This window comes from Podarcis tiliguerta, assembly GCF_965153285.1.
Source record: "Podarcis tiliguerta genome assembly, chromosome: 8".
Lineage (NCBI taxonomy): Eukaryota > Metazoa > Chordata > Lepidosauria > Squamata > Lacertidae > Podarcis > Podarcis tiliguerta.
In genome coordinates this window covers 25,356,049-25,370,936 of record NC_139541.1, presented here as the reverse complement: position 1 = coordinate 25,370,936, position 14,888 = coordinate 25,356,049, and the positions used below count along the sequence as shown (strand labels likewise).

Below are 14,888 nucleotides of genomic sequence, written 5' to 3'. Positions count from 1 at the left end.
GCATTGAAGCTCTGCTTTCTGCCCACCAGGGGGAGCAGCCTTAACTCACTGAGATAGAACATTCTCTGTGTGGACATAGTCCCAGGTGTCTCCATCTTCCCCAGCTCAGTTGATGGGAACGACCATTACTGGAAACCTTTGAGAGCTGCTGTCAATCAAAGGGGAAAGTCTGGGCCAGGTCCGCCAATAGTGTGATGGCGAACCAGGGCCATTTCATGTGTCAGGAGGGCCTACGCAGTTCTCTGTGGTAGTTCATGCAGAAAGGCCCAGATCCAGTCTCCAGTTCAAGTAAGGATGGGGAACCTCTGGCCCTCTAGAATGTTGGTGGTCCACATTTCCCATCATGCCTGGCCATGCTGGCTGGCTGAGGCTGATGGGAGTTGGGAGTCCAGCCAGCAACATCTGGAAGCCCACATGTTTCCCACAACTGAGTTAAAGCATCTCAGAAATCAAGATGCTGGGGAAGACTGCTTTCTACCTGAGCAGCCTCCCCCTCCAGCTGTTTTGCACTACAGTTTCCATTAATCCCAGTGGCCAAAGGCCCATCTAGTCCAGCATCCTGGTCTCACAGTGGCTGAGCAGATGTCTGTGGGAAACCCACAAGCACAAGAGCAATCTCCCCTCCTGTGGCTTCCAGAAACTGGTATTCAGAAGTACTTCTGCCCTCTCCTCCATGAATTTGCCTTGTCCTTTTTTTTAAGCCATCCAAGATGGTGGCCTCCTGCAGGAGAGAGTTCCATAGTTTAACTATGTGCTGCGTGGTGATGATGTCCTTTCTTTTATCTGTCCTGAATCTTCAAACATCTGGAGGTGGTACCAGGCTGCCCTGAAGAATTGCTGCTAGTCAAAGTAAACCCATGAAGCCATGTTATTCTGAGTAAGATGATAAGCTCAGACTGTTGTCTTGGTTTAGATGGGACTGTGGTCTCACTTCTATAGAGCTTCATACGTTCATAAGTAAAATCTGTTCTAGCCATGATCTGCTTGGTTCATGTGTACTGGCCACAGACCAGAATAATGAAACTAGAGGGATTCTTCACTTATTTCAGGGCTGAGTGCTTGCACCGAGGAAATAAATTTGCCACAGTTCCACCATGACACTGGAAGCCTTGTAAAAGAGGACATTAACTCCAGACTCCAAGTTCAGGAGCTCTTGGCCCAAAGACCTCACCTCAGCCATAATGGCTAAAAATGTAGGGTTTTCTTAACAACTGGGCTTAAATAGGAAGTGGCTACCCTTTGGGGGTGGGGTTAGAGGGGCCACGTTGGCTCATAGTAGACACACCAAAAGCCACCACCAAATTGTTTGGGTTCTTGGGGGTCATCGAAAATCTTTTGGGTAGCCGAACGTGGTCTGCAGGCAGTGGGTACCCCTGATTCAAAGATTCATCGTGGTTTTCTGAGCCTGTAAGATACCAGATAGTTAAAGCTATGGTTTTCCCAGTAGTGAGGTATGGAAGTGAGAGCTGGACCATAAAAAAGGCTGATCGCCGAAGAATTGATGCTTTTGAATTATGGTGTTGGAGGAGACTCTTGAGAGTCTCATGGACTGCAAGAAGATCAAACCTATCCATTCTTAAGGAACTCAGCCCTGAGTGCTCACTGGAAGGACAGATCCTGAAGCTGAGGCTCCAATACTTTGGCCACCTCATGAGAAGAGACGACTTCCTGGAAAAGACCCTGATGTTGGGAAAGAAGGAGGGCACAAGGAGAAGGGGACGACAGAGGACGAGATGGTTGGACAGTGTTCTTGAAGCTACCAGCATGAGTTTGACCAAACTGCGGGAGGCAGTGGAAGACAGGAGTGCCTGCGTGCTCTGGTCCATGGGGTCACGAAGAGTCGGTCACGACTAAACAACAACAACAAGATACCAGAAAGTCACCAGTCTGCCCCAACTTATTTTCTGGGTGCAGCTGAATGGATGCTTTTGGGGTGGCCCTAGTCCCCTGCCCCTTTCAGGATGTATGTAGGTATTCAAATGACAGGAAAGAAGATCCCAAAGTCTTAGCAACAGGAAGAACTTCCTGGCAGCGAGAGCTGTTTGACAGTGGACCAGACACCCTCTGATGGCAGTGGGCTTTCCTTCATAGGGTTGGGTGGCGACCTGTCTGTGATTATTTAGCTGTGATTCCTTCAATGCGGGGGGTTGGGGTGGATTACCCTTGGGGTACCGTCCAACTCTGCAGTTCTGTGAATCTTTTTTTCCTTTTTAATTTTTTCTACTGAGGTTTTTCAAGTAAGCAAAAATATCTTAGGACAGCTGAGATCCGAAAGAAGCTGGTTTGGATGAACAGAGCCACACACACACTTGGGAACAAAAGGCCCACCTGCTGCCCCTCTCCTATGGCTGAATAAACATCTGGCAGCATCGCACAGGGCCTTTTCTTTTGAACCGGCGGCTCACACCTGCTCGTGAAACAACATCCTTTGCAGCTGTTAGCCAAACACAAAGAGCTCTACCCATTTTGGACCCATCCACCAGTTTGGTTCTGTTTACAGTGGTACTTCCATTGACCTCCACAGCAGCAGAGGGCATCCCAACATGCCCGAAAGAGGGTCAGAGTGGCCAGGTTGTTCCAGAGAGAGAGAGAGATCTCTTGGCTCACCCAACACCAATCCCATCAAACACAGTGGGACTAGAACTGGAGATTATGGTCTGACGGGGTGGCCTTTCTTCCGCCCATGAGTTTCAGTGGGTCTACTCAGAGTAAAACTTGTTGTCTGCAACCTGTTCTCTTTCAACAAGACTCAGAGGGAAGGTGCCTTCAACCTAGAGGACTGCCCTCTGCGAAGTAGGGCACTGGGCCACTCCGGGCCAGCCCTCCGCTTCCCTGCCTCCCCAGAGCCTGCTCTGCCACCGCCCTTCTCAGAGTTACAGCAATGAATTATTGAAAGCCCCGGCATCTATTTTGATAGCAGAGCCGAGTATTTATTGCATCTCCTCTTTAAAATATTAAAGAGGTATTTATTGGGAGCGTCATAAAACGGTCTTCGTGATGCTGCAGCCCAGGCATTTGCAAATCCTTTGGGCAAATCTGAACCCAGCCAAAGCTTGGGATCCAGCTTGGAAGATACAGGCTGGTTGATCGCAATGGGGGAAATGCAGGGTGCAGATAGCTTGCATTGCCCCAAATAAATGCACGTCAAGAGCTTCCTAGAGAAGCAAATGTTATAAGAAATCACTGGCACATCACTGCTTGACTCCTGAATGAGCATGTTCACTGCTGAGCTGGCAGTTCACTTATTCTGCATATTCTGTTCTACTGTCAGGGCATTGGCCCATTTGGCTCAGCATTGCCTACACTGATTGGCAGCAGCTGCCCAGTTTGCCAGACAGGGAATATTCCTGGTCCTACCTGGAGATGCCATGGAAAACTGAACTTGTGACCTTCTGCGTGCAAAGCAGGTGCTCTGCCACTCAGCTACGACTCCCATTCCATAATGCAACAGACAATGAAAGGGAGAAGAGGCAATTGACTAGCAAAGTATCTCTGGCTCCCAGCTTTGAAGACTCCAACCAATTGCCCATGCCAGGAATTCAACCCCATGCCCTCTTTTTTCCTGAAAGCAGTCGCTTTTGTGTTAGCCAGGGTTGGAATGGCTGCTTCCATCAACAAACCGGGTGTCTGAACAATTCAACCTCCCTTTGTGAATCTGAGTTGCTATGCCCCCAACTCGTGGGACAAAACTACTCCAAAACTGGTACTTAGGAGGTGCAGTAGCCTTCAGCCCTAAATGACTCGGGACCCAAAGACCTGAAAGACCACTTTCTTCCTTAAAGAACCTCTTGGGTGCTGAGTTTGGCAAAGGGAGCTTTTTGGTAGTTCCTTTGTCCTCAGAGGCTCGGGGGTGGGGGTGACCTGGGAGAAGAGGGTCTTCTCTGTGGTGGCCCCTAAGCTGTGGAACTCCCTCCCCAAAGCAGTGTGCCTGGCACCCTCATCGCACAGCTTTCAGAGGATGATGTAGAGGCACCTATTTACCCTGTCCTATTATTATTATTATTATTATTATTATTATTATTATTATTATTATTATTCCACACTATTTCCATAGATCTCAGGGCAGTTCACAACATAAAACCACAATTTAAAAAAAACACCAAAATACATAATAAAAACAAAGACAACCCAATAATGTTCCACAAAACACCTCAAAAGGGCATTGGATGGTAATCAGCCCAAGGCCTGGTTAATGATGAACATTTTCGCCTGGAGCCTAATGGTGTATAATGAAGCGCCAGGCGAATCTCCTTGGGTAGAGCATTCCACAGATGGGGAGCTACTGCAGAAAAGGCCTGTTCTTGTGTTGCCACCCTCTGGGCAATATAGTCAAATTTGTTTGGTCTACCTACCGATCTGAAACAAAATGCTCTTTTAAAGCAAACCCTGTGCATGTTTGGAGCAAGTCAGACTCTTGACCGATTGGGGAGAGTCATCTGTCGCTCTGCCTCAAGCAACAAAAAGACCCTGTCTCATTCATTCATCAACCCGGAATCTGCTTCTGTTGCTGCCTCTACCTTGGTTTGCTATATAGAATTCCTCCAGCCTGTAAAAATTAAGAAGAAGAGTTTGGATTTGATATCTTGCTTTATCACTACCCGAAGGAGTCTCAAAGTGGCTAACCATCTCCTTTCCCTTCCTCCCCCACAACAAACACTCTGTGAGGTGAGTGGGGCTGAGAGGCTTCAGGGAAGTGTGACTGGCCCAAGGTCACCCAGCAGCTGCATGCGGAGGAGCAGGGAATCAAATCCGGTTCACCAGATTACGAGTCCACCGCTCTTAACCACTACACCACACTGGGTCACCACACTGGCTCACAAAGAACATAAGAAGAGCCCTGCTGGATCAGGAACCTGGCCCAGCTTGTCCCTCATCCTGTGGCTGCGGGAAAACAGTAAGCAGGACTTAAGCACAAGAGCCCTCTCTCCTCCTGTAGTTTCCCGAAACTAGTATTTACAAGCATTGCTGCCTCTGACCATGGATGCAGAGCATAGCCATCCTGGCTAGCCCTCTCCTCCATGAATTTGTCTAATTCTCTTTTAAGGCCATCCAAGTCAATGGCCATCACTGTGGAAGGGAGTTCCACAGTTTAACTATGCACTGGGTAAAGGAGGACTTGATTTTATCCACCCCGAGTCTTCCAGCATTCAGCTTCCTTGGATGTCTACAAGTTCTAGAGCTTCTGATTTGAAGTGGGTTGTTATCCTCTCTCTCCCCACCCTTCCATTTTCATCTCTGAGATGTTACCCTTTCCCCTCCTGTGTTTACTACTTGCCTAATCTGCTTATTTAAACATGATACGAAACTGCAGCATCCAAAAACAGCCGGTGGAAGGAGCTTAGCCTAAGCAGGCTGATTAACTTAATGACCCAGAAGGATGGGATGGCCCTGCCTGGGTGGGGGGTGGAGAGCATCAACTGAGAGCTCCTCTCTGCATGCAGCATGGGGTACAGCACTGAGCAAGGAGAGGTGGTCTGTGGCTCAGTCTTGGAGCATCTGCCTTTCGTTGAAAAGCTCCCTGGTTCAATTCCCAGGTATCTCCTGGCAGCGCTGCAGGAACTGAAATATTTGTTCCAGGGACCCTCGCCTGGTTGCCACTAAGCAGACTTGCGCTACCAGTGGGGCTTTGCCTGCTAATCATAATGATCAAACAGGCCAATTAGGAATGAAGTTGCTCTTTCAAGTCACCTGGTCCAAAGGGCTATTTTATAGGTCTCTGTGTGAAAGAGAGACAACAACAGAGACTTAGGGAAGCTGGACGAGAGAGACGCGCTCTCCCAATCACCTTCCAGAAGTGACTCCAGCTGTTTAATTTCCGAGGCAACGCTTTAGCCCAAGCGTACACGACCAAGCAGATCCTTAAGAGACATGGCTAGGGCTATACAGTCATACCTCGGGTTACAGACGCTTCAGGTTGCGTGTTTTTTGGGTTACGGACTGCCGAAACCCAGAAGTACCAGAACGGGTTACTTCCGGGTTTTGACGGTCACGCATGCGCAGAAGCACTAAATCGCTTTTGCGCATGTGCAGAAGAGCCGAATCGCAACCTGCGCATGTGCAGACGCGCCGCTGCGGGTTGCAAACGCTGCAGGTTGCGAACGTGCATCCCACACGGATCACATTTGCAACCCGAGCGTCCATTGTATACCAAACAAAGAAACTGGTTTGATCATTTTAGTCGTCTCCTTTTCTATTAATGTGATTCTTACTCTTCTTCTTATTTACATCCTGCCTTTTTCCCTGATAGGGGAAAAAATCACAGGTTTGGAGAGGATTGCAAAAACCCCCAATTTAGTCCACCTCAAACCTACAGTGGTACCTTGGAAGTCAAATGGAATCTGTCCCGGAAGTCTGTTCGACTTCCAAAATGTTCAGAAACCAAGGCGCGGCTTTCAATTGGCTGCAGGAAGCTCCTGCAGCGAATCAGAAGCCGCAGAAGCCGCATCGGATGTTTGGGTTCCAAAGAACATTAGCAAACCGGAACACTTCCCTCCCACCCACTCTTCCTTTCCGTCTTCTCGCCCCTGCAGTTCGGTCAGTGCCCAAACCAAGAACGGTGCCACACCTCTCTATTTAGCTTGCCAGGAGGGCCACCTGGAAATCATCCAGTACTTGGTCAAGGACTGCGGAGCGGACCCCCACCTACGCGCCAACGACGGGATGACCCCTCTCCACGCCGCCGCCCAGATGGGCCACAACACCGTCATCGTCTGGCTGGTGAGGGCTGCTCGGGGCTGCAGCAAAGGCAGGGCGCGAGAGGGATCAGAACGCAGGGCCCCAGTAAGGCTGCCCAAGCAACATTCAAGTGGTCACCTATAAGCAAATTGCATTTGTTTGCGTTTGTATTGCAAATCCTCTCCAGTGGCGCCTGCTGGAATGGAGCTTCTTGGCCTGTTTTATTGGGGGGGGGGCCTTTTATCCTGCCTTCTCTCTCTCGTTCATTCGCTCTCTCTCATTCCTTAAAAAAAAATTAATTGAAAATTTTCAGCATAAAGTACAATAAGAATCAAACTAGTCTACAGAACTAGAATAGTGAAAAAAAGCAAGCAAGAGAGAGAAGACACTTTACCATATTTACCGTATTTTTCGCTCTATAAAACGCACCAGACCACAAGACACACCTAGTTTTTGGAGGAGGAAAACAAGAAAAAAAATATTCTGAATTTCAGAAGCCAGAACAGCAAGAGGGATCGCTGCGCAGTGAAAGAAGCAATCGCTCTTGCTGTTCTGGCTTCTGGGATAGCTACGCAGCCTGCATTCACTCCATAAGATGCACACACATTTCCCCTTACTTTTTAGGAGGGAAAAAGTGAGTCTTATAGAGCAAAAAATACGGTATATAATATATATCCTGCCATTTATCTCTCATTCCTCAGATGAGCTTCACGGATATCAGCCTCTCCGAGCAAGACGACGACGGTGCTACCGCCATGCACTTCGCCGCCAGCCGAGGCCATGCCAAAGTTCTCAGCTGGCTGCTTTTGCACGGAGGGGAGATCACCACGGACCACTGGGGCGGGACCCCCTTGCACGACGCGGCTGAAAACGGGGAGCTGGAGGTGAGTCCGCAAGCGGTCGGCCTCGCGAGTGTCTTGTAGGGAGGGCCTGGACGCAAAGCAATTTGATGGCCGACAAGAGAAGTCGGAAGAGGGGCTGTGCAGTTGCTGTGTGGTCTGTAGGGGCAGAGAATAGGGTCTGTCCTACCCTGTAAGTGCATGGAATTTTATCCAGGGTTGCTTCTCAGGCCACATTTGCAGTATGCATTTGAAGCACTTATCATACCTCTTGCAACAACCCCGAAGAATCCTGGGAGCTGTAGCTTATTATGGGTTCTGAGAGTTGCTAGGAGGCCTCTCCCGTTTCCCTGCTGGAGCTACAGTTCCCAGAGTTCCCTGTCAAAAGAGATCAACCGTTAAAGCGCTCTGGGAATTGCAGGTCGCTGAAGGGGGATATGGGGCTCTCAGCACCAAACTCTCAGCACCGTTACCAAACCACAGCTCCCAGGATTCTTTGGGTGCAGAAATGATTGCTTAAATTACCATCATAATGCTTCAAATTGGATGCTGTGAGTGGGGCCTCAGTTCAGCCAGAAGTCCCTCGTTCAGCCATAAACCCACGAAATGTTGTTAGCTGGTTGCTGTTTCTCTGCAGAAACCATGTCCGTGCAACAAGGCTAAGTCTGGCCTACTTTGCAGAGTTGTTGGAAAGATTTCTGAATAATGTATGTGAAATGCATAAGGCACTTAAAAAAACCTAGGCGCACCTAGATTTTGGAGGAGGAAAACAAGAAAAAAAGTATTCTGAATCCCAGAAGCCAGAACAGCAAGAGGGATCTGGCTTCTGGGATAGCCTCTGGCTGTTCTGGCTTCTGGGATAGCAGCGCCAAGCCTCTTCAGGGCAGCGGGATGACGGCTCCCCCTGCCTGGAAGAGGCTGCGCGCAGCTAAGGCAGAAGCCAGGACAGCAAGCGGGATCGCTGCACAGGAGAGGCACTGCACAGAGAGGGAGAGCTGCGCAGTGCCCCTTCAGCGAAGGAGCCCCTTCTGTTCCTCCTCCGGCTTCGCAGGACAGGCGCGTCGCTAAAGGGGCACTGCGCAGCTCTCCCTCTCTGCGCAGCGCCATTCGCTCCATAAGACACACTTACATTTCCCCTTACTTTTTAGGAGGAAAAAAGTGCATCTTATGGAGTGAAAAATACGGTAATGGCAAAAATAGCTGATGAGTACTGATGGAGCCAAAACAAGGCTATGGCGAAACTAGTGGGAGATATCAACGTGCTGGGGTGGGGGGTGGGGTGCGTTCATGAGGTTTGCAGAAGTGCAGGGTTTTGAAAAATAAAAAACAACAAAACCTCTTAGAATCATAGAATTGGAGAGTTGGAAGGGACCCTGAGGATCATCTACTCCAACCCCCTTTCAATGCAGGAATATGCAGCTGTCCCAAACATGGATTGAACCTGCAACCTTGGCATTATCAGCACCATGCTCTAACCAACTGAGCTATTGGTGTAAGAGGTTCTTCTTTGCCTTAAGAGGGCAAACCACCCCAAGAAACATAGTCCGGTGAGGAATGTCAAGTGTCAGCAGGAAAAATAGGCTTGCTAGGTCTAATTACAGCTGATACAAGAGGCAACGTGGCTAAGTGGCTGGAACCCTAAACAGGTGGACCACAGGGAGGTCCACCTGGTTTAGTATTGTCCGCACTGACTGGCAGCAGCTCTCCAGAGCTCCAGGCAGTAGTCTCTCTAAGCCCTGCCTTGAGATGCAGCTGGCAATTGAACCTGGGACCTCCTGCTGAGCTGCAGCCCTTCCTGGGGATGAGCGCACATGCTTAGAGGTGAGGAGGACACACTGCAACATTTCATTGCATACACCAAAGCATGAAGACTAGAGTTGTCCTTTATGGAAACAGGACTCTGTGAGGTTGGGGCAGTGACCTGGAGATATATGGGGGCATGGCTGGGCCCCAGAATGCTGGGTAGGGACATGCAAGTCTCTCCCCCCCCCCCCGTATCTCCAGGTAAAATTGAAGGGACCCCAAGAGTCATCCAGTCCAACCCCCTACAGTGCGTAAAAGGGAACTTTGGAGGTTTGCTGCAAAAGGAGGCAGCTCTGGGCTCGAACAAATGACTCTCTGGCATGCCATAGCTTGAGAATATGACAGCCTTGTTCCTTTCGAGGCTTGGTAGTGATCCTTCCTCCCGTGGGCTGACTGCCTTTCTCTTCTCCTCTCAGTGCTGTCAAATCCTCGTTGTGAACGGCGTAAACTTGGGCATCCGCGACCAGGATGGCTACACGGCGGCCGACCTTGCAGACTACAATGGGCACCTGCATTGCGCCAAGTACCTGCGCACGGTAGAAAACATGGTGAGAATCATGTCAAATAACCCAAAGATGCATTTTAAATAAAAGCACACATTCTACTCATGTAAAAACACACTGATTCCCAGACCGTCCGCAGGCCAGATTTAGAAGGCGATTGGGCCAGATCCGGCCCCCAGGTCTTAGTTTGCCTACCCATGCTCTAACCACTTCTGCATGTTGGCAATCATGAAGTGTGACCAGGGGTGCCAACTTGAATAAAATATTGGGGGGGGGGGGCTCAGGCGAGCGCTGCCCCACTTAGTTGATCACATGACTCTGTGGACGCATACCATTTGAGTGACAATGCCCATCAACTTGGAGAGGGGCAGCCCCCTCAAATATTTTATGGGGGGGGGCAAAACCTCCTTGGCCTCTAGGAGCTGGCTCCTATGAGTGTGACAGTCATGAAATGATGGGCACAGCCCATCTGAACCATTCCTGAGCCCTAGGAGGTTCTTCGGCAGAACCAGATGCAGATGGGCACTTGCACTCCTCTGATACGGACTCTGCCAGCTGAGTTTACACCAGATCATCGTTCTGCCTTTGTGGGCCATTTTGTGTGTGTGTGTGTGTGTGCTGCATGGAGGTGACTTCAGGTTCATGGAACAGCCCTCCCTCCCTCCCTGCAGGCTCTCCCTTCCTACAGCTCCACTCTCACACTCAACTCCCCTGCCTCCCCATTGGGAGGACAAAAATATTTCTCGAGCAGGCGGAGGAGGCCAATGGGAGGCTGGCAGCTGGTGTGTTACCCAGGGCAGCCGGGCTAATGATGCCAAGCAGGGCTCGCAGAAGGGCTGCTGTCACTCAGCAGCCCCCTGGGGACTCATCCAGTGCTGTTGTGTTATGCTTTCCTTCATGCCAAGGAGGTCGGACCGAAGGGTTGGGCTGCGCCAGAGCCGAGCAAGGGGACCAGGGGCTTTCCCGGGATCATGGGCAACGTAAGCAAGGGGGGGTGTCCTGGTGTGTGTGTGTGTATGTGTGCCTGTTGTGGGATGTGCCAAGGAGTCTCCAGGGCGAGTGTTAGCCTCGGGCGTCACATCTGGGAAAGATGTGATGCAGAATTACAGCCTGGTGGAAAACCTGTGAGTGGGGTAGGGGAGCCGGCCAGCCTAAATCAAGGGGTCTCTTGAAGCACCCTCCAGGAATCCCCAGGTGGTGCCTCCTCCCTCTCTCCCCCCCCCTTTTTCAAAAGCCACTTTTCCATGTTGGCTTTAACCCCCTAATCCCCAGCTGAAGCTATCCTTCTGTTCTCCAAACTTTACCTCAGCATCAGCTCTCAAGGCTTTTGGTCTTGGCTTCTTCTTCTTCTTATCATCCCCATCTTTGTATTTATACCCTACCTTTTCATTGTTAGGGATTGATGCAAGTGAGTCAGTATGGTGTAGTGGTTAGAGGGTCAGACTAGGAACTGGGGAGACCAGGGTTCAAATCCCCACTCAGCCATGAGGAAGACCTATCTCACAAGGTTGTTGTGAGAAGAAAAATGAGGAGAAGAACTATGTACACCACCTTGAGAGAAGGTGGGATATAAACACAATAAGATGAATAAATAAACTGGGGAAATTTCAACTTTGTGGTGCCGTAGAAAAATCATTTTATCTTGGGATTCTTACCCATGATTTGCCAGGGAAGGCCTCTTCAATTTGGCAAGAGTTGGCCTGTCCCCTGTCTGGGCCAGGGAGGACCCTGAAATCAGGGGCAGAGCCCCTGCTTTGCATGCAAACACAGAGAGTGTGGTTTAGTGGTTAGAGCGGGGTCAGCAAACTTACCGTGCCTCAGGCTGGTGTCTCCAGTGCCGATCATGTGGTAGGCTGGAGGGCGGAGGAGCGCATGCCCATACACACACATACTATTTCTGGCACACTTCCAACCCGGAAGTGCACCGAAAACAATGCTTGCGCATGTGCAAATAACACTTGCTCATGCACGCAAGCTATTTCCAGTGCTCCTCCGACCCGGAAGTGGGCAGCCGCACAGCACAGCACCAGTAAGAGTGGCTGGCAGGAGTCGCCGCGGGCCGGATAAACGAGTCCCTTGGGCCTTATCCGGCCCGCAGGCCTTAGTTTGGGGACCCCTGGGTTAGAGCATCAGAGTAGAACCTGGGAGAGACCAGGGTTTGAAACCTCAACTCGGCCACAAAGCTCACTGAGCAACTTTGGGCCTGTCACTGCCTCTCAGAATAACCTACCTTACAGGGTTGTTGCGAGGGACAAATGAGGAGGGAGAGAAACCCCCCCCCCCAGACTTCCTTGGAGGACAGAAGGTGGGGATAGAAGTGCAACCACCTAATCAGCCAGGCGGACCTGTTTTCAAGGAGGGGGCCACCTGAGCATGGCCTGCTGCGGAGTGGCTCCTTTCTCACCTCTAACTGACACTTCTGGCCTGTGGCTTGCAGAGTGTGGAGCACAGGGTCCTTTCGCGGGATCCTTCGACGGACCTGGAGTTCAAGCAGCCGGACTCTGGGATGTCGTCGCCCAACACCACCATGTCTGCCCCGCAGGCCCACTTTGACCTTGGGTCCCCCAGCAGCACCCTCTCCAACTACGACTCCTGCAACTCCAGCCAGTCTAGCACCGGGGAGAAAAGGAACAGTCAAGGCTGCAGTAAGTATCCCTTACACATACGTATGTGTGTGTGTGTTGGGGTCTGTTTGCCCTTCCCCACTTGCCATCTGTTGCAAAGTCGCTCTTGGGAGTGGGAGGTGGCGGCAGGGGTGGGGGTGTTAATTCATCGCACCATCAATTTGCAGAGTTTGATCTATTTGTTTTTTATTCATCAAACTTACATGCCGCCTTTCATCTAAAGATCTCAGGGTGGTTCACAGAATAAAATGCATGAAACACAAGTGAACAATCAAACCGAAACCACAAAGCAATAACCCCTGTGTCGCACAAACACATTTAAAAGACTGTAGCATATTAATCTACCCAAGGCCTGGTTGAAGAGGAATGTATTTGCCTGGTGCCTACAATATATATAATGAAGGCGCAAGGCAAACTTCCCTGGGGAGAGCATTCTACAAACTGAGATCCACTACAGAAAGGAGGATCATTTATTCCAATGCAGGAATCTCAACTAGATCATATCTGACAGATGAGCACCCAACCTCTGCGCTTCTTTTTTTAAAAGATTTTAAAAATTTTAGATCAGTTTTCTTTGATCCTATTTTACCACAAAAAAGCTTCAACAAAATCTTATGACAAAAGGTGAAGAAAAACCCAACCTCCACTTAAAAACCTCCAATGAATCATAGAATTGTAGAGTTGGATGAGACTCCAAGGGTCCTCCAATAATAATAATTTTTATTTATACCCTGCCCTCCCCAGCCAAGACCAGGCTCAGGGCGGCTAACACCAGATATAAAACAATTGATTGAAATACAACTTAAAAAACAAGATTAAAATACAACATTAAAATGCAGCCTCATTTCAGCAGAAACTCAAAAACTTTTTTGGGATGAAAATGTCAAGTCTTCACCAAGGCTAACTATCCAGACTGGTCCTACGTGGGCCAGAAAAAAGCCGGAGAAGTCCCCAAGTAGGAGTTCCATCACAGAGGGAAAAAAGAAAGAGGGGGAGGGGATCAAGTTAATTCCAAGCCAAAAGCCAGGCGGAACAATTTTGTTCTTACAGGCCCTGCGGAAAGAAATCAGATCCTGCAGGGCCCTGGTCTCATGAGACAGAGCATTCCACCAGGCCGGAGCCAGTGTTGAAAAGGCCCTGGCCCTGGTTGAAGCTCATCTGACTTCCTTAGGGCCTGGGATCACTAGGGTGTTGCTATTTATGGACCTACTGGCCACCAAACCCTCTGCCCGCCCCCTGCAATGCAGGGATCACAGCTAAAGAATCCCTGGCAGACGGCCGTTCAACTTTTTGTTTAAAAACCTCCCATGGAGGAGAACCTGCCTCCTTCGGAGGGAGTCTGCTCCACTGTTGAACGCCTCTTAACAGTCAGAAAGTTATTCCAAAGGTTTAGTTGGAATCTCCTTTCCTCTCATTTGAATCCACTGGTTCTGATTCTTCCCTCTGTGGAGCAGCAGCAGAAAACAAGCTTTCCCCATCTTCCATGTGATGGCTCTTTAGATATTTGAAGATGGCTCAGATTTCCCATCTCCTCTTCTCTAGGCTTAACATCCCCAACTCCCTCAACCTGTCCTCATAAGGCTCAGTTTCCAGACCTTTTTATCATCCTGGCCACCCATACAGATTAGGGCCAAGGGAAGAGTGCCACCTTGTGGCACAGATTTGTGCTTCATTGCCTACTAGATAACGTTACCAGCACAGCAGCAAGCAATGTCTGGATTTCCAAAAGCTGCTATGGTTTCTTTTGGAAAGAATTTCAAATAAGGACATTGCGAAGAGGTTAATTGGTCCTCCCTTTTAAAGCTACACAGGCTCAGTGTGAGCCAAAGCAATCTTGCACTAATTGCACCTGCTGGAGACAGACAACTGTGGAGGGTTCTTGCCTTTAGGCTTTGGGGGCTTCCTGGATGTTTCTGGTTGGACACTGTAGAGAGATGCAGAGATGCTGGAGTTAGGTGGACCCAACAGGGCTCATCTTGTGTCTCTCATATGTTGTGCACCCATTTTGGGAGACCTCTGCTACGAAATGTGGAGAAGTGCAAATTTCCAAGGATGTTTCAAAGGACTGCAAATGAATTTTATTATTTCGGTCACAGACCAGTTCCAGCCCACATGCAATATCAAGGAAGTCATAAAACACAGTAGGGATACATTTGAATTTGCAATTAGGTATAACAGGGACAATATAGATACAGCAACAGTTAAAAAATATATAAATTAAAGCTTAGTCACTAATATATAACCTAAAATTATCATTTAGGGCCTTAATAATTATGATAGCACAGCTTGTTCCCTAAGTTTTATGGCAATCACACAGAATTTGGCTACCCTTAATGTGATTTCAGGATCCTTGTCCTCTACCAAGTATTTTAGACATTGAAGTTTGGATTCATTTGGAGATTTTTGCATAGCAGGGGTAATAAATACCGAGCGTATGTCCCCGT

At 49.3% G+C, this 14,888-nt stretch overlaps 1 protein-coding gene across 2 annotated transcripts in view; it reads left to right on the top strand.

Moving 5' to 3' along the window:
- The window catches only part of ESPN (espin), a 105,855-nt gene that overhangs the window by 31,408 nt on the left and 59,559 nt on the right, over positions 1–14,888 (top strand). For both annotated transcript variants that reach the window (XM_083452120.1, XM_083452119.1), the window contains exons 3-6: positions 6,531–6,717; positions 7,377–7,559; positions 9,734–9,865; positions 12,258–12,465. In XM_083452120.1, coding sequence (XP_083308246.1) covers positions 6,531–6,717; positions 7,377–7,559; positions 9,734–9,865; positions 12,258–12,465 — 710 coding nt within the window. The remainder of the gene's footprint in view (positions 1–6,530; positions 6,718–7,376; positions 7,560–9,733; positions 9,866–12,257; positions 12,466–14,888) is intronic.